The sequence below is a fragment of the Haliotis asinina genome, chromosome 5 (genome assembly GCF_037392515.1).
Source record: "Haliotis asinina isolate JCU_RB_2024 chromosome 5, JCU_Hal_asi_v2, whole genome shotgun sequence".
Classification (NCBI taxonomy): Eukaryota; Metazoa; Mollusca; class Gastropoda; order Lepetellida; family Haliotidae; genus Haliotis; species Haliotis asinina.
The window spans coordinates 26104348-26129756 of record NC_090284.1 but is presented as its reverse complement, the minus strand read 5'-3'; the positions used below and the strand labels follow the sequence as shown (position 1 = coordinate 26129756).

The window sequence follows — 25409 nt, the reverse complement described above, 5'->3', positions numbered from 1 at the left end:
AGTTTTGGTCAAATTGAATAATCTAAATATATTTTATATTTTGGTTTCAAACTTAGTTATTTGGATCAAATAAATTACAAATGTAAACTAATATACACATATATCTTTTTCATTCAGTAATTTGCATCATTACACTGAAATGGAGTTTATTCGTATTTATTTTTTTCAAAGCGTTGAGAATACATTATGCTGGACACGTCAGCCATTTTCGTGCTGGTTTGGTCAATTTATTCTATTTATTGGAATTAATTCAAGGGTTTAGGGTTAGGGTTAGGGTTAGGGAAAGGGACCTAATCCATTATAGTAGATAGATGTAATAGTACCATTTGAATTCCTTTTGCATTTTCAATACTTTGTTCACACAAAATCGGGAGACCAAAAACGTCAGAAGTTAAATAAACGGTGAAATGTTTTAATGTAGAAATTTTGGGCTAATGGAAATCGGCCTCAAACTTGCACTCCAGCCACTTTATCATTCAGGAATAAAAGTGGGTGTTTGAGAAACCAGTTAAGCACTGATCGTGATGCAGAATTGGATCATCCAAGGGTATGATTCTGTACATTCACTTTGACTAAGGTACTCTTCTGTATACAAAAAGGTACCACTGGTACATTTCTATAGTACCTGTGCCGACAGCGACCCCTTCAGCCAAAGTAACAAATATTTAATGATGCACAATACTACTTGGGAACTAGTCAAAAGGGCCAAGGGACAAAAGGGCTGAGAAGTGCGAAGTTAAAAGGTCTGAGGTGAAAGTCAAAAGGACTATGACAAAAAGTTAAAAAAAGTTTAGCAAGGTTTTACATTATTTATTGACACATATGGCATTGAAACATATATATCATCATATCATTAATGAAACGGTGATTAGAATATATAGAGAGGTTTCACTTTATTTATTGACACATATAGCATTGAAACACATATATCATCATATCATTAATAAAAAGTTCACATTTGTTCAGCATTTACACAAGTTCACATTCATTCATAATTAAAAATGTACAACAAAAAACAAGTATCCCATGTTTTGATTAGATTTTTAAAAACTTACAACAAAAACTCTCCAATAATCCCTTAGAGATTAGTCATGACACTAAATCAAGAAACTTCACAATAAAAACATTTGAGTGCCATGTTCTAATTCCATTTAAATTAACAACAACAAAAGCAACAATACCAAACTACTGCTTGACAAGTATTAGATGAGCCACGACTTGACAAATGACCCCAATTTGCATCTATGGGAATGCCCTCCAGAACATTCCATTTGAAACAAGAGGGAAACAGGTTGTCATCTAAATATTGAAATGGGCAATTTCTTCTCACGGGTCATGTCGTGGTGCTGTTTTGCTGAACTAAGTTGCGCTATGATACATGTGTTAAACATGGTCACACCATGGTCAGCATGTATTGCACATGCTTAATTGCCAGTCTACCTTTCTTTTATTTTGTTGTCTCCTTGGGCAAACTACGCTTTCGAGTTACTTGTTGAGAATGAAAAACCAATGAAAACAAAATACACTACACTGTACACAGTTTCACACGGTTTCTACAAAAGCAATTAGCAAAGACTATGGCGCAGAGAAAATATATATTTCAGTAAAGGCTGGTGTTGCCATTGATCATGTTGATGAATCATGGATGGTTCTTGAATGTATTTGAAACTGCTGGCCTGATACGAAAACATCCAGCGGTGGACCTCTGGGCTGGCGATTATTTCAAATACTGGATGTGACGGCTACATGTGACATATCACTCATCCACTCATGTGACCTGCACTTTTGTTTCAGGTCCTTCTTTAGTTCAAAGACGAAGGAGAAAGATCCTGAAGAAACTGTCAAGTAAGTTCAGCAGTATTGATGCCTTGGTTGCAGATGTTTAACTCTGGCCCATTTACCAGATGCTGCCATATTGGCATCCTTGGTATCTCCAGTGTATATGTTCTGATAAAACTCCACCATACCCAGAATGAATAATGTTATAACCTCCCTTTGCTGGCTCCACCATTTTCACTGAAGCCAGTCAGCTAAACCGCTGTTACAACCAGGCTTGACAGTGTCATTGTCAATAAAGTTAGTGGTTGCATATGCGAAGGTTTGTTGGCAGTGTGACTCTGTTTTGGGGGAATCGTACAAACAAATTGTCAGGTGCGAAATGTTTGCCAAATATACAAGAACTCCTACCTCTTTCAGAGTATCTCTGCATCATTTGTGTTTCCAAGTTTAATTAGTTAGATAATTTAAAAGGTGAAAGAAAGTTGTGATTGGTATGCTCAACGTCTTAGTGCAGACTCTTGACTTGATAAAAAGCCAGCTAAGGGAGGTAATAAATTCATTTGGCTGAGGCGTAGATGCATCCAGGGTATGCGCACAGAGAGAGAGAGACACAGAGAGAGAGAAAGAGATTTATCAATGCAATTGCTCAAAAGCGCTGAGTCCATTTTATCCATGTGCAGTTCTATTTCAGAATGAAGAATGGATAGTAAATTGTAGATTTATCGATATGTATACACTAGAGATAATGAGGATGTGCTATAACTAGCGTAACATTAAAGTTGTATTACAGTGTTCCCAGAAATTATTGAGAAAATCTTTGTTTCTTTTCTAATGATGCTAAGATTGGAAAAAGGGCCTTCACTATGCACTAAGCATACTAAATAAGGGAGACAACTCTTGAAGGCTTAGAAGGCAGCTCATGACGTCAAGAGTTATCTCCCTTGTCTGAGCAGACGGCTTCCTGTGTTGACATGGCAGAATTTACAGCAAGAGAGAAAAGAAAGCTCATTCTAGATGATTTTGAAAGGGGTGAGGCTGATGCTAAAGTGTTAGCTTGTAGACATGGTATTCCTCTGTCTACAGTATACAGAACTTTGAAGAATATTCAAACAGGAACCAGGATAGAGCACAAAGCAGGGGCAGGTCGGCCTAGGAAATTCAGTGTTGTGGATCGCCGAAGACTTGGGCAGATTGTGAGTAGGGGCAAATTGAAAAGTGTTGAGAACATCAGAAATGAAATGATTAGCAGAGGAAGTCCTCAGGTATGCAATGAAACAGTTAGGCAGGAATTACAGAGACTTAATTGGGTGAAAAAACGTGGAATTCCCTTGCCGTTGATGAAAGATGCACAAAAGGAAAAAATGTTTAAACTGGTGTCGGGCTCATGAAAATCAAGATTGGGATAATGTTTTCTTTTTGGATGAAAGTTCTGTTTGGCTTTTCCCTAATTGTGTGAAAATTTGGACCAAAGATACTGTCAAACCTATCTACCAGCGACCAAAACATAGCCCGAAGTTTCACATGTGGGGTGGCATATCGGCTCGCGGAGTGACGCCGTTGTGTGTTTTCACGGGAAACTTGACAAAAGAAAGATACTTTGACATTCTAAATGGTCACCTTCTTCCGACAGCACAAACATTGTATGAAGATGATTGGATTTTCCAGCATGATAATGACCCAAAACACACTGCTCGCTACACAAAACAGTGGTTGTCGGGCGAAAATGTTCAAGTTTTAGACTGGCCCAGTTACAGCCCAGACCTAAACCCAATTGAGAATGTGTGGGGAGTCATGAAGGACAGAATAAACAAAAAGGGACTGAGAAATATTGAAGATATGAAGGCCGAGGTGGTCCAATATTGGGATACCCTGTCACACGATTACCTACAAACTTTGATGGGTAGTGTGCCTAGGCGTATTCAGGCATGCATTGCTGAGCGAGGAGGTCTAACAAAGTACTAAAACAAGACTGAGACTGTAAAAGGATGGTGTTTTAACATGTTTATGTAAGTAAAACGCCAGAAGTTAATAAACGTAATGAGTTACATGACGCAACATGATTCTCAATAATTTCTGGGAATACTATAAGTGCAGACTTTTATGCTGATGAATTAAATGTAAGAATGAAAAATATTTTTCTGATTTAGAGAAGAAGATAAGTCTCCACTGAAGGTTAAAAATGGATCCCCATCCAAGGAAAGCGACTCTCCTGTCAAGGCTCCATCTCGGAAGAAGAAGGCCAGAATCATTGAGAGTGATGATGAAGAAGAAGAGGAGAATGTGGATGTTGTGATGGAGGAATCAGAACATGGCAAGGGAGATAATCCAGATGTCAAATCAAGTCAAGAGAAATCTGAAGAGAAGCCCATGAAGACAGTGACACCACACAAAGATAAACCAGTAAATATAATTATCTATTTTCTTAAAGTTTCCTTATTCCTGTTTGAGATTGTCTTAAAATCTGCTTGTGAAAATTGTATCAGTTTCATATGATAAAATCTACTAAAACTACTGCAGTTTTCTTATTGAAGACATGGGGTGGTGGGGCAGACTAGTGTTTAAAGCGTTTGCTTGTCGCACCAAAGACACAGGTTTCTGATTCTCCACATGTATACAATGTGTTATGCCCATTTCTTTCGCCCCCTGCAGTGATATTGCTAGAAAATTGCTAAAGAGGTGTAAAACTCAATTCACTCACTCACTTAACCCATTCATCGACGTCATGAATGCCCTGGCACCATGAGCTTGTATACCTGCTAGGCAGTACTTGCATCCAAATATTATTATAACTTTTAGAACCGAACTAACATATGATTATTTTATCAACTCTATCACTTTACACACCATTTGAAAACACTTATCAAATTTCAAATAATTATTTATTATCGACAGGAATAGAATTATAAACTGTTTTTCACAATGTTTTAATCAAACCATAATTCCCGGATGCATGCTTCAGCGACGGGTCCACTTCAAAGTTGTCAAAGAGTAAAATAACAATGTTTCAAGGTAATAATTAAACCAACTGAAGAACCTGAAAATAAATCAACAACTGTACTCATAAAAGTTGTCAAACGAACGTTATAACTTACAATTTCCATCTTTATTGTGCGATCATGTAAACAAGTGATGTCTCGGTTTTCGTTGTGTCGAACTTTGTGCCTGGACACAATGTTTAATGCTAAACTATATGCATAAAACTTCCTTGTCACAGGTAACAACCAAGCACAATACATCCTATAAGTTCTATAATGTATATATAGGTGGTGATATTTTGTGTAACACATTCAGAATAGCATGATTTTACCCAAACTTTTGTCTGAATCAAAAGATTTTAGTTTAAGAGTACAGTATCCATTGCTGTTATCTGATTGGCTGACATAGGTCACGTGTTTGGTTTTGACCAATCATGATCCTTATTGCAGACTGAAGCGAAAAAGTAGAAACCAGTCTTTATCTATCTCTTAGAACTATGAAAATACTCTTGGCAAAGGTACAGAGATGGTTGATGTTCAGAGCTTTTGAACGATACTTGTCATCAAGCGAATCGCCTCACATGTTATATGAAGCTTTGAAAACGGAGGTATTTCACACTGTTGTATCTCGTTACCAAGCGGAATGACACTGATATTGGGAAATACACTATCATACATATTATTTCAGAAATCTTTTTTATATTCATTTTCTGATTGTGTAAAAATGAAAGTATGAAAGAAAAAGAGAAGGGGATGTGATGACACGTTACAAATGGGGAAAAAACATTGCCCCAGTTTTTGCTTCCTTCGTTGTTTATCTGGCCATATAGATGCATTTTCAGTATAAATTAACTTATTTAAGTTGTAGTCTTATTACATAAATAATATGATAAAAAATAACTTTCATATTTATAAACAGTACAATTAGACCTTTCAAATGGTGTATGATAGGTAGTAGTTACAATTTACGAGCTGATATTTTACTTGATAAACAGATGCTTCATCTATGACCCCAGAGTCTCTGGGAACTTGGTGTCATGGCCTCTGGTTGACAGGTGTTGAAGAGTTAGTGAAGATATCATATCTTTTTTTTTCTTTCACCCCATGTATGTGTTTGTAAATTAGTTTACTTACTTTGGGATTCCTGGCATGACAGCACCTGTATTTGTCAGACAGTGCCAAGATTTAGAGTGTTTTTGTAGAAGTTTACTGATTGAATCTTTAGACAGCATTTACTTACTTCCACAAGATCACCAGTATCATGAAGTTCTAAAGGAAGGCAAAATTTGATATTAAAGGTTATAATATTGAGGTGATAAACCATATGCTGTATTTGATTCTGTTTCATTTACTGTGTATTGCCATAGATAAGCCAGATTTTGAGGACCATAAATTTTTGTCTGTAGACGGGTTGGATTATCTATAGGTGAGACTCTTGTCAAACTTTTCCTGTCAGGGTAAGAAAATGACATCATATTACTTCACATGAACGAACAAACAAGAGAAGATGACTTTGTCAATTACACATCTCTAGACAAAATTATTTACCTTTTCAGTTCTAATTTGTTTTTGCAAGGAATTGTCTTATATGCAAGAGTTATGATAACATATTCATGCATGGAGCTATACCTGAAAGTACCACTAAACTGATCTTACCATTAAATTTTATATAGTAACTAAAATATGAGTTATTTTCTTTGGTTTGTCTGGTCTGGTTAAAGCCAGTTTGGGGCTAGCAACATTTTGAAGTTACTTTCCACAATGTCTTAACTGAGAGCTGTGTTCAACAAGAAACCAGAGAACCAACACAGAAAGTTGCAAGAAAACTGAAACAAACCTGTAGAGGTTGATAATTCTTTGAAGAGAATCCTCCTTGGGATACTTGTAAGCATTTTCATGTCCATAGAAAATTCCTATGTCAGTTGTACCTATATTTCGAATAAAATATTTACAAAACAAAATCTATATTTTTGCCTTGCTGGACCACCCCTACCAAGCCCAGAATAGCCCCATCTGTCAAGAGCAGGTAACTCTAAGCTCTCTACTCATGCCTTACTCATACTGAATGTGATCAGACAGAAGCGGGAAGCCCTACCCCAAAGAGGACTCTCTTCAAAGAATCATTAACCTGTACAGGTTTGTTCGATTTATTTTCACGAGAGACCTCCCAGGGCTATTTGTATGCATAAGACAGACATATACAGACATGAGTCCGGGAGTGACATTCTGTCAAGTGACCATATCCCAAGTGTAATTGCTTAATCTAAAAACACACGAAATTCACTCTTACTTAATCACATGTCCATGACCCACCTGAAGGGCAAGGGAACAACTAGGCACAGGGGTCAGACCAAAGTCAGTTGAAAGAGAAATAGTACAGGAGGCCGAGCCAGAAATGTGATGATTACAGGAAACCAGGTTTGAGGCGATCAAAGGGGTGCAAGGAGCACGTGTATTCAAGCTGGCTGGGTAGGAAGCTGCAACAGGACCCTGGGGATTAACAAAATCGGTGGATATGCCTACGGAACCTTCATTGTCCATTCAAGCTGACTGACTGGTCCCCTAGAACACAGAAAACCTGTAAGGGAGGCATCTGTCTGAAGTGATAGTGTTGGCATCAGAGGCCTCAAAGGGACCCCCCCTGGATACGTTTCTGTCATCTGTCCACCACCGCAGGTGAAGAACCAACCACTCCAGCACCTTGAGAACAGTCTTGTAGCTTTCCGAGTAAGATCACAGCTGTGCCATAGCCTGCTGTATGCGTCACATCCTCAACTGCACACATCAAACCTCGTCCACTGATGCTGCCATGTTGATGCTTCTTCCACTGCAGCAAAAGGCCATCCATGAGTGTGGAAAGGACCCACAGATTTGAAGTAGCTGCCTCTCATTCCCAAAGGAACTAGGAGAGTGGCCGTTAACCAAGACGTTTGGTAAAAGGCGATGTCCCTTCCACCCAAGCTAAGAAAGGGGACGACAAATCATCCACTTTCCGGCGTTACCAATTCTTCCTGCAAAGCAGAACGATTGACCGAATGGATCACCATGCTAAGCTGTTGCGCTGATTTCTGGTATTGCACCTTAAAGGAGCACTATGCAGATCTCAACACTTAAGCGTTTGCCTGGAATGGAGGCAGCCGCCTGCCTTGCCATGCCAAAGTAACCAAGGAGCCAGATAAACCTGCCAATGTGACGAAGATATAGACACACTTGTCCATGCCAGGAGGCTCGAAGAAAGATTCTTCTATTGGGTAGCACTGCCCAAGATCCAGAAGATCAAAGCACGACCTGTTACCGGCTAACAGAGGATTGATAGCCTCGTGAAGCAAGGAAGGTAAAATGTGACGCCAAACATCTGCTACCTGTGTAGGAGCTAAAGCCTAGTCTGGCAACAGAAATTCCGTCGGGTCACATCCCAGCTTGGGAACAACTCATTGCAGCAATCGTAGCAATACGTTCATGTACTTCCCTCAAAGATGACCTGAAAGAGGTCTTAACCTCACCCCCTGCCACTGCCATTACCTCCTCCTCCCCCATATCCTGCTCATTCTGAGACGGGAGCCGCACTCTCATGAGTGAGAATTGACTCGGAGTGGATACCCAAGGCAGAATACTCAGGGCTTAGAAGATCCAACAGCGGCAGGTGGTCGGAATCATCATGTCCTTGAATTGAGGTCGAACTGCGGCACCAAGCAGACAGGAAATCGTCCACTGAAACTGATGAACCTGGAACCAGCACTCATTGCAGTCGCTCGGCTGAGACACCTGCAGACAACAGGAAATAACCTATGTTCTTGGCACAAGGCTCAGGTTGAGAACAAACACATAAATATTGCAAACACACTATTATTACAACAACACACAGGTAAAAAACCAACATGTCCAATAACTGCAGTCGCCATCTTGCAAGCCACATGGCCAGAAGACAGTGGCACTTCAGTTACAACTTAAGATGAATGAAATGTCACTCAAACTCAAAATTTACCACACATGCGATAAAAAAGAAAGTAACCGTTCATACAGTATTCAGTATGAGTCAGAAGCACTCATCATGGGAATCACTTGAAACGAGATTCACTTGGGAACGACAGCATGGAAAGTGAGGCACGAGGAGAGGGCTTAAGGTTACCTGTTCTTAACAGACAGGTCCATTCTGGACTCGGTAGGGTGACGAAAATGTAGTTTTTGTTTTGTAAATATTTTATTCAAAATATAGCTACGACTGTTGGAGGTGAAAATACTTATAAGTATCCCACGGAGGATTCTTTTACGAAAAAGAATCTGTTGTATTCTGTGGGTCTCTACGTAGTGAAAGCCTTTAGAACTGAGTAAATAAATCCAGTAAAATATGACACTCCTCTATCCTTTTTACTGAATTTATAAGTACAGTGCGTAACAATACACTTCTTTATTGCCTCACCAGCATCTAGAATGTAGCCTGGTCATAGTGGTGTAGCCTATGGGGGTTAAGTGTTCACACATCATGTTAAAGTTTTGGGTTCACCTCCTCACCTGGGTTCACCTCCTGGCCTGGGTTCATCTCCTCGCCTGGGTTCACCTCCTGGCCTGGGTTCACCTCCTCACCTGGGTTCACCTCCTCACCTGGGTTCACCTCCTCACCTGGGTACAATTTGTGAAACTCATTTCAGGTGTCCAGATATGATATTGCTGGAATATTGTTAAAAGCCCTGTCAGACTGAACTCACACTTACTTTGTTGTAGAGTGATAAGCATATACTGGGGAGCTGTGCAGCAGTTCAGCTTTCTATTTATTACATAATGATATAAAAAGTATCATGATTATTCCAGTTGAATGATACATATTTTAATATGTAACTATAGATTGGTTTTGCCCCGTCCCAAGGAACTTGATGACAGCTTAATTTGCATGAAATGAAACTATTTCATTTGCTTAAAAAGTGATTCCTGCATTGTGAAACCTTTCACTTTTTCATCAGGAACTGAAGGATTCTGGTGTGTCTTCCCAGTCCTCGCCCTCAGAGCCAAGCACACCTGTCAAGTCTCCATGTGGAATTCCGAAAAGGAAAACAGGTATGGGGTGATATGTTTTCATTGTTTGGAAATCACGTTGGATCTGTTTATGTACATGGTCTGTTCTTGTACAACAGTGAAAATGAACATTGGGTCAGGTGGTAATTAATGCAGTTAATTATTATGGAGTTAATTATCATTATCATAATCTATGCAAATTCTACTTGATCTAATGAATATTTATTCTTGATAATGTCTGTAACTGAAACTCAGTCATAAACCAGTCAACTCCCACCCCTTATGTGTTCTAACCAAACTGATGCCTGTGTAAGACACAACTTCAGGTGCAGGTCCAAGGGTCTTTTTTAAGGGATCCATATCTAATCATTTGTGCAATTTAGTCTCCATTTTATGAACTCATTCTACACGTCATGGCTTTTATTTTGATGGGATACTGCTATATTTTTTTCAGCAAGGAAGAGTATGGGTGGAAGTGCTGTGAAGAGGAAGAGTGTTTCACAGAGTCCCAAAGTGGACAGTCCTGCCAAAAGGAAGAGGAAACTGATAACAGATGGTGATGAAGACGCACTAGAGGCTGAAACAGGTGTAGAAGAAATAAAGCCGGAAGACATCGAGATGGAAGTAGGTCATTCTACAAACCTGAAACTTGAAAGCATTGTGCCATGTTGATGGCGGTCCTTTTACGTCAACAGATAGTCAAGTTATGGAATTCCTTTGTTTGCCTTATGTAGCGGTTCACTTCATTTACTAAACAATTCTTATGAAAATGATTTCAGAGAGAGACAGCAAGCTCAGAGAAAGACAACATGGAGACAGCAAGCTCAGAGAAAGACAACAAGGAGACAGCAAGCTCAGAGAAAGACGACAGAGAGAAAGAGATTAGCATGTCAGAGGAACAGAAAGACAGTCCAGAAAAAAACAAAGACTCCAAGGAGAAGAAGGAAAGCAAGGGAAAGAAAGGGAAATCTCCAGGTACGGGAAGCCTCCTGTGCCCTGTTACTGTTAGCACTCAGTTCACATGCACACTGACCATGCTTGTCATAAGAGGCGACTAACGGGATCAGATGGTCAGACTCGCTGACTTGCTTGACACATGTCATTGGTTCCCAATTGCGCAGGTCAATGCTGATGTTGTTGATCACTGGATTGTCTGGTCCAGACTCGATTATTTACAGACCACTGCCATATACCTTGAATATTGCTGAGTGTGGCGTAAAACTAAACTCACTCACTTACATGTACATCATTCCTTGTTAATTAGATATTATATTGGGGTGAACCCTATGCTAATTTGTTTCTTGTTTGACAATGCCATCAGATATATTCCAGCGATATGACGGCTGTTTGTGCATTTTAAGTCTGGACCAAACAATCCAGTGATTAACATCATGAGTACTTATCTACACTACAGATACAATGACTTGCCATCCACTTTGTCAGTGTGTCTGGTCTGACAAACTGGTTCATTACCTCTTATTGCAAGCACAGATAGGTGGTGATATTTAATTTTACCTGAAGTCACCATTGAAGGTAAACCCCATGCATTCTCCAGGGCCTCAACAGCAGGAGGATGTGCTTCATATTTTTGTAGAGGAGTACTGGAATGCAATTTAATGGTGCATCGTAATCTTGTGTTGCCTTTCATATATGAACCACAACATTGCAACTCTGCTGCAAAAATGTCAGTAAGCAATAAAACAATACTTTCTCAGATAAATAAATCTGTAAATTTTCCTAAGACTGTACACCATTGTTGTGTTGCGTATCTGCTGCGTTTTCTAATTTTTCCTTACCATATCATTTTATCCATACTTAACTGATACAGCCTTTATCTGGAGTCCTGATCTTCAATGTGTTGATTGTTCCAGCAGGTGCCAAGAAGACAGCTGATAAGAAATCCCCTAAAGCCCAAGGCAGTAAGAAGAATGTCTCTAAAAAGGGTAAGAAAGAAGTAAAAACTAGTGACAAAGAAGACGATAAGGAAGAAGAAGAAGGAGAAGATGAGGAGAAAGATGTGAAAAGTCAGATGAAAGAGGAGAAGAAACCTGTTCACAGTTTTTTTGGTGAGCACTTATAGTTATAGACTTAACCTTGCACTTGTTTGTTAACAGGGCAGGAAAGATAAAAGGGAAGTAACTCTGTTCTCCTTAACACCTTATGCAAAAGATTTTATGAATATTCTCCAAATCATGAAGATAACATGTAAATTGATATTCTCATATGCACAGCTCCAAGAAAGCCTGTCAAAGTTGAAGAAAAAGAAGAATCCAAATCAGAAGTTAAAAAAGGAAAAGAAACTCCAGATAAAAAAATAAAGAAAGAAAGGTAAGATCTTTTTGTGTCTCTTTAAACCTGCTATGACCTTGTTCTGTGTAACAAACAGGCAGAACGTTTTGTGGGTGGGGGGTGTCCTATGGAGACAGTATGCTCTCTCTCTAGGGCTTGCTAATATCAGTGAGATTGATGTCGCAAACTAAATATCAGTTGATTATCAATTACTGTCATATATGTAACATGGAGCTAGAACTGACTCATGATCAAAGACGTAAAGCTGTGTATTACTTTGTGTATATTACACCATTATTATTCACAGTAGTTTATGTCATGATGTAATCAAAGACACAATTTTAATATTATCAAGTTTGAGAAATTCCCCCTGTTCTATTTATCAATGTTTTAGCCAGCCCTAGTTGTAGAGGGTTTCATGGTGTATATATTTGTCAATACGATACGTTGATGCACTGTGACCAGTAATGCTAATTACTTTAACATAAAAGAAATAGCTGTAAGAAGGTCACATATCTGCTCGGTGACTTTAGTCACAACCACAAACATCCAGTTAATAAAATATGACGAAAATGAATATAATGTCTGTTTGTAAGTTTGGTACAAAACTCAAAACTTTGCCACAAAGGTTGTTTGCCTTAGAGCTGTCCCGAACAAATTGTCATCTGAAGTAATTTCAAATTCTGCATTCCCAACTGGTGTGGGCTAATTCATTCTCAAGTTAAGCAGCCTATTATTTTCAATCCATGCTGCTACTGTAACTGACCGATGAAGATCCTGGTTAGAATTGGTCTTCAGTATGCCATGCTTGTAAGTGGCGGCATATTTATGCCATAAAATTGCCATAACAGTTGAATTGGAATGAGAAATCAAGTGATATTCTTACCCTGCTTTTCTAAGAACGTATTCAAAATGATCAGTATGAAGTGTGGACATATTAAATTAGTTTGACATGCAGTTGGATCTCACATAAGAAAACCGGGCAAGATTGTTGTATGGTAGGGAGCATGGCCTTTGTTATTTGAATTAATCCGTTCCTTTCTGTGTGTCTAGTGGCCGTATGAGAAATGAGTGTGTGACTAATAATCGTAATGAGCTACTGAATTTATTGGTACATGATTTTGTATAGCTTCTTTACAACAGATCACCAATATCAGTTTTGTTGTATAATGGCATTTGGTATTTTGATATGATTGGCATTGGACACTACCTCCGAGCAGTGTTTTAATTGATTTCCAGGATTTGTTCGCTTGCAATGGTGTGCAAAGTTGTTTTGGACTTAAGTGTTGTAAATGAAAGGTCACTGTCAGGTGATAAGGATAAATATGCTGAAAGCCCTCTATATTCCACTAGTTCAGGATTTATGCATGGACGTGGAGTATATGCATGTATAAATTTCTTTGAAAAAAAATAGTAAAACTCTTAAAATGTAACTGGTAAACTGTATGATAGGTTTATTTTTTCTGGCATCAAGCAAAATGTTAAGTGTTCCTCATGACAATAGAAATGTTGTTCTCAGTGTTCAAAATTTGACATTTTTCAGTTACGCATGTTTTTCATGAAACTGACTTTGAAAAGTATGTATTATGGTTTTGTTAAAGGTTTGTAATGATGTTTTTAACAGTCTGTGCTTGAAAAACATCATATCCACAGACAATCATTTTTAACACTGTATAATATTATCTTGTATGTATTGTTATTTGTTACACTGCAATGGTCTTGAACATCCATATACCCCAGCTTGTCTAAATTTACATCTTGTTTACATCGTTTTTTAAATATTGTGTGCTTCTTAGATTTGACAAGATAAGTGTTAGTGGGTCTTACTCAGTATCTTATGGCTGCCAAAGGGAAACTGTAACGTCTCAATGGCTTAGCTATTTCTGCTTGTATCATTATGGCAGTCATGCTGTCGTGCCAAAGCTTTTGTTACTTACCTTGACATGTTCATGTTCACCTTTTTATGACCAATAATATTGTGAAAGTTACTACATGTCAGGTATCCTAAGTTGTTGCATGCGATAATGTTGTCCAAAAATATGCTGTTCCTGATGTCAACCACTGGCTTGTTTACACTGTCATCATTCTTTACAGGCTGAGTTGGATGCACACACTCACCCACCTATTCATAGACTTGTTCCCTCACTCACTCATGCACCGACTCGCTCACTCTCCATCCATCCATAGACCTGCTTCCTTACTCTCTCATGGACCAACTCATCGAATCACTCTCCATCCATTCATAGGCGTGCTGCCTTACTCACTCATGGACCAACTCATCGAATCACTCTCCATCCATTCATAGACCTGCTGCCTTACTCACTCATGGACCAACTCATCTACTCACTCTCCATCCATTCATAGACGTGCTGCCTTACTCTCTCATGGACCAACTCATCTACTCACTCTCCATCCATCCATAGACCTGCTTCCTTACTCACTCATGGACCAACTCATCTACTCACTCTCCATCCATTCATAGACCTGCTGCCTTACTCACTCATGGACCAACTCATCGAATCACTCTCCATCCATTCATAGACATGCTTCCTTACTCTCTCATGGACCAACTCATCTACTCACTCTCCATCCATTCATAGGCCTGCTGCCTTACTCTCTCATGGACCAACTCATCTACTCACTCTCCATCCATTCATAGACATGCTTCCTTACTCTCTCATGGACCAACTCATCTACTCACTCTCCATCCATTCATAGACCTGCTGCCTTACTCACTCATGGACCAACTCATCGAATCACTCTCCATCCATTCATAGACCTGCTGCCTTACTCACTCATGGACCAACTCATCTACTCACTCTCCATCCATTCATAGACATGCTTCCTTACTCTCTCATGGACCAACTCATCTACTCACTCTCCATCCATTCATAGACCTGCTGCCTTACTCACTCATGGACCAACTCATCTACTCACTCTCCATCCATTCATAGGCCTGCTGCCTTACTCACTCATGGACCAACTCATCTACTCACTCTCCATCCATTCATAGGCCTGCTGCCTTACTCTCTCATGGACCAACTCATCTACTCACTCTCCATCCATTCATAGACATGCTTCCTTACTCTCTCATGGACCAACTCATCTACTCACTCTCCATCCATTCATAGACATGCATCCTTACTCTCTCATGGACCAACTCATCGAATCACTCTCCATCCATTCATAGGCCTGCTGCCTTACTCACTCATGGACCAACTCATCTACTCACTCTCCATCCATTCATAGACATGCTTCCTTACTCTCTCATGGACAAACTCATCGAATCACTCTCCATCCATTCATAGACCTGCTGCCTTACTCTCTCATGGACCAACTCATCTACTCACTCTCCATCCATTCATAGACATGCTTCCTTACTCTCTCATGGACCAACTCATCTACTCACTCTCCATCCATTCATAGGCGTGCTGCCTTACTCACTCATGGACCAACTCATCTACTCACTCTCCATCCATTCATAGACCTGCTGCCTTACTCACTCATGGACCAACTCATCTACTCACTCTCCATCCATTCATAGGCCTGCTGCCTTACTCTCTCATGGACCAACTCATCTACTCACTCTCCATCCATTCATAGACATGCTTCCTTACTCTCTCATGGACCAACTCATCTACTCACTCTCCATCCATTCATAGACCTACTTCCTTACTCTCTCATGGACCAACTCATCTACTCACTCTCCATCCATTCATAGACCTACTTCCTTACTCTCTCATGGACCAACTCATCTACTCACTCTCCATCCATTCATAGACATGCTTCCTTACTCTCTCATGGACCAACTCATCTACTCACTCTCCATCCTTTCATAGACCTGCTGCCTTACTCACTCATGGACCAACTCATCTACTCACTCTCCATCCATTCATAGGCCTGCTGCCTTACTCTCTCATGGACCAACTCATCTACTCACTCTCCATCCATTCATAGGCCTGCTGCCTTACTCACTCATGGACCAACTCATCTACTCACTCTCCATCCATTCATAGACATGCATCCTTACTCTCTCATGGACCAACTCATCTACTCACTCTCCATCCATTCATAGACCTGCTGCCTTACTCTCTCATGGACCAACTCATCGAATCACTCTCCATCCATTCATAGGCCTGCTGCCTTACTCTCTCATGGACCAACTCATCTACTCACTCTCCATCCATTCATAGACATGCTTCCTTACTCTCTCATGGACCAACTCATCGAATCACTCTCCATCCATTCATAGACATGCTTCCTCACTCTCTCATGGACCAACTCATCTACTCACTCTCCATCCATTCATAGGCCTGCTGCCTTACTCACTCATGGACCAACTCATCTACTCACTCTCCATCCATTCATAGACATGCTTCCTTACTCTCTCATGGACCAACTCATCTACTCACTCTCCATCCATTCATAGACATGCTTCCTTACTCTCTCATGGACCAACTCATCTACTCACTCTCCATCCATTCATAGACCTGCTGCCTTACTCACTCATGGACCAACTCATCTACTCACTCTCCATCCATTCATAGACATGCTTCCTTACTCTCTCATGGACCAACTCATCGAATCACTCTCCATCCATTCATAGATATGCTTCCTCACTCTCTCATGGACCAACTCATCTACTCACTCTCCATCCATTCATAGACATGCTTCCTTACTCTCTCATGGACCAACTCATCGAATCACTCTCCATCCATTCATAGACCTGCTGCCTTACTCACTCATGGACCAACTCATCTACTCACTCTCCATCCATTCATAGGCCTGCTGCCTTACTCTCTCATGGACCAACTCATCTACTCACTCTCCATCCATTCATAGACCTGCTGCCTTACTCTCTCATGGACCAACTCATCGAATCACTCTCCATCCATTCACAGACCTGCTGCCTTACTCACTCATGGACCAACTCATCTACTCACTCTCCATCCAATCATAGAAATGCTTCCTTACTCTCTCATGGACCAACTCATCGAATCACTCTCCATCCATTCATAGACATGCTTCCTTACTCTCTCATGGACCAACTCATCGAATCACTCTCCATCCATTCATAGGCCTGCTTCCTTACTCACTCATGGACCAACTCATCGAATCACTCTCCATCCATTCATAGACCTGCTGCCTTACTCACTCATGGACCAACTCATCGAATCACTCTCCATCCATTCACAGACCTGCTGCCTTACTCACTCATGGACCAACTCATCGAATCACTCTCCATCCATTCATAGACATGCTTCCTTACTCTCTCATGGACCAACTCATCTACTCACTCTCCATCCATTCATAGGCCTGCTGCCTTACTCTCTCATGGACCAACTCATCTACTCACTCTCCATCCATTCATAGACCTGCTGCCTTACTCACTCATGGACCAACTTATCTACTCACTCTCCATCCATTCATAGACATGCTTCCTTACTCACTCATGGACCAACTCATCTACTCACTCTCCATCCATTCATAGACATGCTTCCTTACTCTCTCATGGACCAACTCATCGAATCACTCTCCATCCATTCATAGATATGCTTCCTCACTCTCTCATGGACCAACTCATCTACTCACTCTCCATCCATTCATAGACATGCTTCCTTACTCTCTCATGGACCAACTCATCTACTCACTCTCCATCCATTCATAGACCTGCTGCCTTACTCACTCATGGACCAACTCATCTACTCACTCTCCATCCATTCATAGGCCTGCTGCCTTACTCTCTCATGGACCAACTCATCTACTCACTCTCCATCCATTCATAGACCTGCTGCCTTACTCTCTGATGGACCAACTCATCGAATCACTCTCCATCCATTCACAGACCTGCTCCCTTACTCACTCATGGACCAACTCATCTACTCACTCTCCATCCAATCATAGAAATGCTTCCTTACTCTCTCATGGACCAACTCATCTACTCACTCTCCATCCATTCATAGACATGCTTCCTTACTCTCTCATGGACCAACTCATCGAATCACTCTCCATCCATTCATAGGCCTGCTTCCTTACTCACTCATGGACCAACTCATCTACTCACTCTCCATCCATTCATAGACCTGCTGCCTTACTCACTCATGGACCAACTCATCGAATCACTCTCCATCCATTCACAGACCTGCTGCCTTACTCACTCATGGACCAACTCATCGAATCACTCTCCATCCGTTCATAGACATGCTTCCTTACTCTCTCATGGACCAACTCATCTACTCACTCTCCATCCATTCATAGACCTGCTGCCTTACTCTCTCATGGACCAACTCATCTACTCACTCTCCATCCATTCATAGACCTGCTGCCTTACTCACTCATGGACCAACTTATCTACTCACTCTCCATCCATTCATAGACATGCTTCCTTACTCATGGACCAACTCATCTACTCACTCTCCATCCATTCATAGACCTGCTTCTTTACTCTCTCATGGACCAACTCATCTACTCACTCTCCATCCATTCATAGACATGCTTCCTTACTCTCTCATGGACCAACTCATCGAATCACTCTCCATCCATTCATAGACATGCTTCCTCACTCTCATGGACCAACTCATCTACTCACTCTCCATCCATTCATAGGCCTGCTGCCTTACTCACTCATGGACCAACTCATCTACTCACTCTCCATCCATTCATAGGCCTGCTGCCTTACTCTCTCATGGACCAACTCATCTACTCACTCTCCATCCATTCATAGACATGCTTCCTTACTCTCTCATGGACCAACTCATCTACTCACTCTCCATCCATTCATAGACCTACTTCCTTACTCTCTCATGGACCAACTCATCTACTCACTCTCCATCCATTCATAGACCTACTTCCTTACTCTCTCATGGACCAACTCATCTACTCACTCTCCATCCATTCATAGACATGCTTCCTTACTCTCTCATGGACCAACTCATCTACTCACTCTCCATCCTTTTATAGACCTGCTGCCTTACTCACTCATGGACCAACTCATCTACTCACTCTCCATCCATTCATAGGCCTGCTGCCTTACTCTCTCATGGACCAACTCATCTACTCACTCTCCATCCATTCATAGGCCTGCTGCCTTACTCACTCATGGACCAACTCATCTACTCACTCTCCATCCATTCATAGACATGCATCCTTACTCTCTCATGGACCAACTCATCTACTCACTCTCCATCCATTCATAGACCTGCTGCCTTACTCTCTCATGGACCAACTCATCGAATCACTCTCCATCCATTCATAGGCCTGCTGCCTTACTCACTCATGGACCAACTCATCTACTCACTCTCCATCCATTCATAGACATGCATCCTTACTCTCTCATGGACCAACTCATCTACTCACTCTCCATCCATTCATAGACATGCTTCCTTACTCACTCATGGACCAACTCATCTACCCACTCTCCATGCATTCACAGACCTGCTGCCTTACTCACTCATGGACCAACTCATCTACTCACTCTCCATGCATTCACAGACCTGCTGCCTTACTCTCTCATGGACCAACTCATCGAATCACTCTCCATCCATTCATAGACCTGCTGCCTTACTCACTCATGGACCAACTCATCTACTCACTCTCCATCCATTCATAGACATGCTTCCTTACTCTCTCATGGACCAACTCATCTACTCACTCTCCATCCATTCATAGACCTGCTGCCTTACTCACTCATGGACCAACTCATCTACTCACTCTCCATGCATTCACAGACCTGCTCCCTTAATCATGCACACAATCACCCACTCACTCACCCACCCATTTACACACTGGCACCCTGATGTGAAAGAACTGAATTAATCTAAGTTTGATTTCTCTTTTAATATGTTAGACACCGGTATATTCTTGGTTTTCCAGTGAAGCTTCTTTGAGAACTGATATAGTGGATCGTAAAACTCGGTCTGACTGGCAATATTTTTGTGTTCCCATGACCTCACTGCCCAGTCTGATGATTCCTCCACATTCATGTGTTATGCTGAATGAATTGAAATACATTGAACCCAAGATGATTACACTATTCTGTCAAGTCTGCCGCTAACCCCAAGCGCCTAACGAGGAGGTTGTTTGATTAATTAGGGCAAGGATTTGCAATCATAGTGTTCAGTATTCCAGGCAGGAGGATGTTGGCCATGATATTTCCCTCGGGGTGCAGGAAGGGAGTCTGATCGGAAATTCAAGCCGTCTGATTTACAACTAAGTGGCCCTAATGAATACATGTTTTTCCACAACACAGAGAAAAATATGGCAATTTGAACAAGTTTTTGCATTCAACTGATCCAGTTTGCTCTGAGTCCATTTCAGCTATGGTTGTTGTGGAGTAAATTTGCTTTTTCTCACAAACTTTAGGTTTTCAGGGTGAAGGATTTGTTTGAAAATTGGTCTGAATTGGTGTGAAGTGGGAGTGTCTGAATTAAAGGCATGCGCAGTATTCTTAAGATCATAATTCAGCTGCCCTGGAAGATAATTGTGATCAGCTCAAATCTCTTAGAATGTTTTTATTCACTAAAACATACATTGTAAAGCTGACTTTTTGATTTGGATTACATTAAAAAAAGGCATGATTCACACAGCATATGTGATGGAAGGTCAAGTCTGTTCAGTCTGAGTACACTGACAAGGAACGTGACTCCTCTCTATGTTTGGCCCGTTCAATACACTTTGTAAAGGTCTTCGTGTGGAAATCAGATTTGTTGCAGATTTTTATCCAATGTAAAGGTTATAGCCTGAATATTAACATTGTTTACAGTGTAATCAACACGATATAGATTGTTCTCAGTAAGGTTTATGAGTCTGACATGAATTTTTCCTCAATTTAGCTCCAGCATATTATTAGATGTGGAAGACTGCTGTGAGCAGTTCAGACAGTCAACATTTATAACAGTTTTTTCTCATGATTTATGGCTGGCAGGAGTGATGATAATTTTATGGTGAAATATGTACAATGCGAGTGACCCCCCCTGTGCCCCCTGCATGTCATGTACAAAACCAATTATTCTTCCCTTCCCCTTCCAATATTTTTAAGCATAATTTTTACATATTTATATGTACAAAATTTATTTGACTGAATACCCCAGTGTTAATTTTGAACTGTTTGAAGCATGGATAGCCAATAAGAGAAGAGCACTTAGCCAATCAGAAAACAACATTTTTGTTTGAGGTAAGATAAATTGATGATGACAAATCACTGCGCCACAGACAGACAGACACACACACAGACACACACACACAGAAGAGAGAGAGAGAGAGGGAGAGAACAAGATGGGTGACCCTTTTTAAAATCATCATCACCCTGCACTTGCCATAAATTACAAATGGTTCCTAGACTAGAACTAATAAAAATGCAATGATGCTGCCTATGTTTATATATTTTATTACACTTCCATAGAAATCTCCAGCTTTAAATACTTTTCTGAGTCAGTGATGGGTGGGAGTTCTTAATATCAAGAACACAAAGTCCACAATCTTGCACACTCTTCTCAGAAGTATCCATGTAGTAAATGAAAATCTGACAACTGGTAGTCTTGATCAGATACTTTGTGTATCCTTTTGACAAATGTACATTCCATGTAATGCCATGAATACACAAAGTCTTTTAGAGATGTAAAATATAGGAAAGTGTAACACTTGTTTCCATTCAGTGAGGAAATGCCTTTCTATGATAAGGCACCGCAGATGCGTTGCATTTGATTTGCTGTTATTTAGGAAAGCAGTATTAACATTGTGAATAAATCACCATGCAGTTGGTCACAAACTTGCTCATAATTGTATGTCTTGACTGACCAAATACCACCGGGTTATTAGTCTAACTTGCATCAAGTCTGGTGCAACTAGGCTTTTATCTTTGGTTGCACCTGGTGCAAGTTGGTTAGCATCTTAAATCAAGCCCTGTGGTTCAACATTTTGTCTGTTGTCTGCAGATTTACATCATTCCATTTGTGGAAATAATAACCAGATTCATTAAGGTCTAATTACAAGTTTATTACTAATCACAATCATGTCATGTTTAATGTAAAGATACAACCATAAAAAAGACAAACGGAATGTGGCACCTAATTACGGTGATACTGTCACATCATGCACACCTATATAACACAATGGTTGATAACAATGATAAACCAACTAATTCCTATTAATGTGTTTCAAAAAGTTTACTGATATACATGATATTGATAGAAAGAATGCCATAGGTCAGAGGTGATTTTAGATGACACAAGAAGATATAAGCAGTCACACTTTTGGTTGATCTTCAGAAGCTGAACATTTATAGCATGAATGTACCGCAGAAGATCTATGTGTGTGAAATCAGCAGCAACTCTGACAACAGCTTGTGTGGTTAATATACACTATCATGTACACAATGCAAGTTATTCACATTAACATTTTATCCAATAAGATTGACTTCTGGTGTTTTACTTTGATATATCATGTTTTCTAACTTTGATTTCCTTTATCATCAAATTCTGACTTTTGTTCAACCATTTTCAGTACCTGTGGACTGATTTGGTGTTGTTTCTTGTGTCCTCGGCAGGTGAGAAGAATAACTAAGTTTCTGCTAACAGATATACATCGCTGTGTTCATATACATGTATTTAGAACTGAGAGTAACTGTCAGCAGTTGTAAGGGCACAAAACTGTCTCTATGCTGATTGGCTAGTTCAAAATTTGAGATGACAGTGGGGCAGTAAAGATTCAAACAAATTTGAAATTTGAAACAGACATCTACATAATGTAGAAATATGTCAGTGTATGTATTTGGAATTGATAAGATTTTAAAATATATTTTAAAAAGAATCCGAACATAATCTGATAGCTAATAAGCCTTCTCTTCTGCACAACAAGATGTTGTCCAATGTTTTCCAGGAAAGGATTAAAATGGGAAGGTCATAGAAAAGTAAGAACTTAAATTCACCATACATGACTGAACAAATATCCACAATCTAACATGTTTTTATTTTAAAAATAACACATCTAAATAAGATGTTGATCTTATTCTGAAATGCTAAGAACATCTAAACCATGTTAACAAGTGGTACAAGTGCACTAAAGTCTAATATATTTCTTCAGATGTTCACCGAAACCGAGTTGGATTATATGAAACAGATAAGAGGAAGCCATTGAAAGAGCACATATCTTGATGAGAAAAAATGCATTTTTGAAATTATTTCATTATGTAATTAGAATAGCTTGACATTATGAAAAAATACATGTATAGTGTGTGGCCAGTCTTATGCCAGGTTTCTATTTCAAGAATTTAGTCAAATACTGATGAGTTGAATTGCTAGGAACCAAGTAATAAATTCTAGTTATCAAAGTATTTGAGACATAGGTGTGTCTATGATGATAGAAACAATGGTCGGTACTTCCAAGTTATGCATAATATTTGTCACACTGGCATTCGACTATAGTTCAAATTTTATTTTGATAACTTATGTAGTGCAAACCCTTAAATGCGAATGTTTGAATGTTTTATAAGAAGTATCAAAGCATGCCTTACAGACGAGCAAAGAACAATGTGTCTATTTACAAAGGATTGACAGGACGACAGGCACTATACAGCATTTGGCACAGCATTCACAATTAATATACAGCATGACACCCTTGTCAAGAAGTACAAACATAAGAAACTCATTGAAACTCACAGATAGGTTTTCCAAATTGGTGAAATAACATAGACGTCCTGAAAAATAAGCCTAACATCAGTCTCCTCTTCAGAAACTTTAACTGAAACCTGAAGATGCCACTAGCATGATAATCTTGCTGAAGGATTCACTGTGGAGCAGACATGAAGATTTTTTTATGCAAAGAAATTATCAATTGTCAATTTTACTTTCTTTATGCATAATTTGTTTAATATAAGGGGACGGGAAGCTACAGGTGAAAGACTTGGTCTTGAATAATATTAATAATAATGATAGTAGTTTCGTATTATTGCTAAAACATTTACAACAAGGACTCTTGCCCTCTATTCTATTTATTGTGTCCTTTACTTGACATTAGTTACCTGTATCAAGTCATTTTCCCTAAGGAGTTGCCAATTTTAGATCAAGATTAAAATCTAAATTTGATATGGTATTGAGTTATTCTGAAACACCTCTTCCCTGAGCTGCCCACACGTTTCATGCTAGTGTTACACACTCTGACAACATGCTAGTGTTTGTACAACCTTGAGGTGTCCTGCTGACCGTGAGTCAGGGATGGTTCTGATAAGTGACAGGTGATATGGCAACTTACTGTCAATATGACATGTTCAAATGTCTCTCATGAACTTACAAAACCCGTCAGTGAACTGACATGTAGCCTTGTAGGCTTGTCATTGTCTATCCACACAAAATTATCTCATTGCTGCTCACAGTTTTTGCAGTGAAATTTCATTCTGTTTTTCCACAAATCTACCAATTACTGTTGCTATGTTCAGCATAGAATGAAAACCCATGTGCAGTTTGACATGACTACAAGGCAAAAGTCGCCATCATGAAAATAATTGGATATAATCAGTTTTAACATGTCCACCCACTGAAGTTTTCTAAAGCTATGAAATGCAACAAAAACTTACTTTTAATAGCCTGAATCATGCTTTCTATTTTTTTAAAATAAAAGATGCAAATGTCTGAAAAAGATTTAATGAGAGATAATATATGAAATATTAGAAAACAATGGTCGAGAAAAGTAAGAACTGAGAGGTAAAAATTAGCAAATCTTCAACAAAACTAACATACAGTTAGAAAGTTTGGGACTATTTAAAATGATTGAGTGGTTTGTTAGTTTCCAATGTTAACATGTCCTTAACTGGAACATGTCAATTAGAGTTGGACTTGCAGGAAAATATTAGTATTTAGGAGCTATGTATGTTAAGTAAAATCCAGTGAGGATTTACTACAAGTTGATAGCTATGATAATGGTACTGTCTGAATGTCAGTGACAACAACTGGATTAGGGAGTTTGAATATTGATATTATTTGTCTGGTGGCTTTGAAAATTGACATCGTTTATGAAATTTATGTATTCAGCTAGACAGCAGTGGACAAACACCTGAAATGTTGAAGCCAAGTTTTGAGATGATACTTTCATGACAAATGTATACCACCTTTTACTATTCTCTTTGATGGAATCTGCAGTATACAAGAGACTTGAATTTGTGTGGCCGAGATTGAAGTTAGTTAGTGAAGTAAAGAGACATATTGCACAAGAACGCTGAATGCAGCTAATATAGATGACATTTGAGTGGCCAAGATTGAAGTCAGTTAGTGGAGTAAGGAGACATATTGCATAAGAGTGCTGAATGCAGTCAATATAGATGACATTTGTGTGGCCAAGATTGAAGTTGGTTATTGCACAAGAACA

At 39.6% G+C, this 25409-nt stretch overlaps 1 protein-coding gene across 2 annotated transcripts in view; it reads left to right on the top strand.

Annotated features, from left to right (window-relative positions):
* The window catches only part of LOC137283272 (DNA ligase 1-like), an 82576-nt gene that overhangs the window by 1629 nt on the left and 55538 nt on the right, over positions 1 to 25409 (top strand). The window contains exons 2-8 of one of the 2 annotated variants that reach the window (XM_067814714.1): positions 1795 to 1845; positions 3927 to 4179; positions 9713 to 9806; positions 10219 to 10388; positions 10544 to 10739; positions 11639 to 11830; positions 11996 to 12092. In XM_067814714.1, coding sequence (XP_067670815.1) covers positions 1795 to 1845; positions 3927 to 4179; positions 9713 to 9806; positions 10219 to 10388; positions 10544 to 10739; positions 11639 to 11830; positions 11996 to 12092 — 1053 coding nt within the window. Of the gene's footprint in view, positions 1 to 1794; positions 1846 to 3926; positions 4180 to 9712; positions 9807 to 10218; positions 10389 to 10543; positions 10740 to 11635; positions 11831 to 11995; positions 12093 to 25409 lie in introns of both variants that reach the window. The other variant, XM_067814713.1, reaches the window with a different exon arrangement.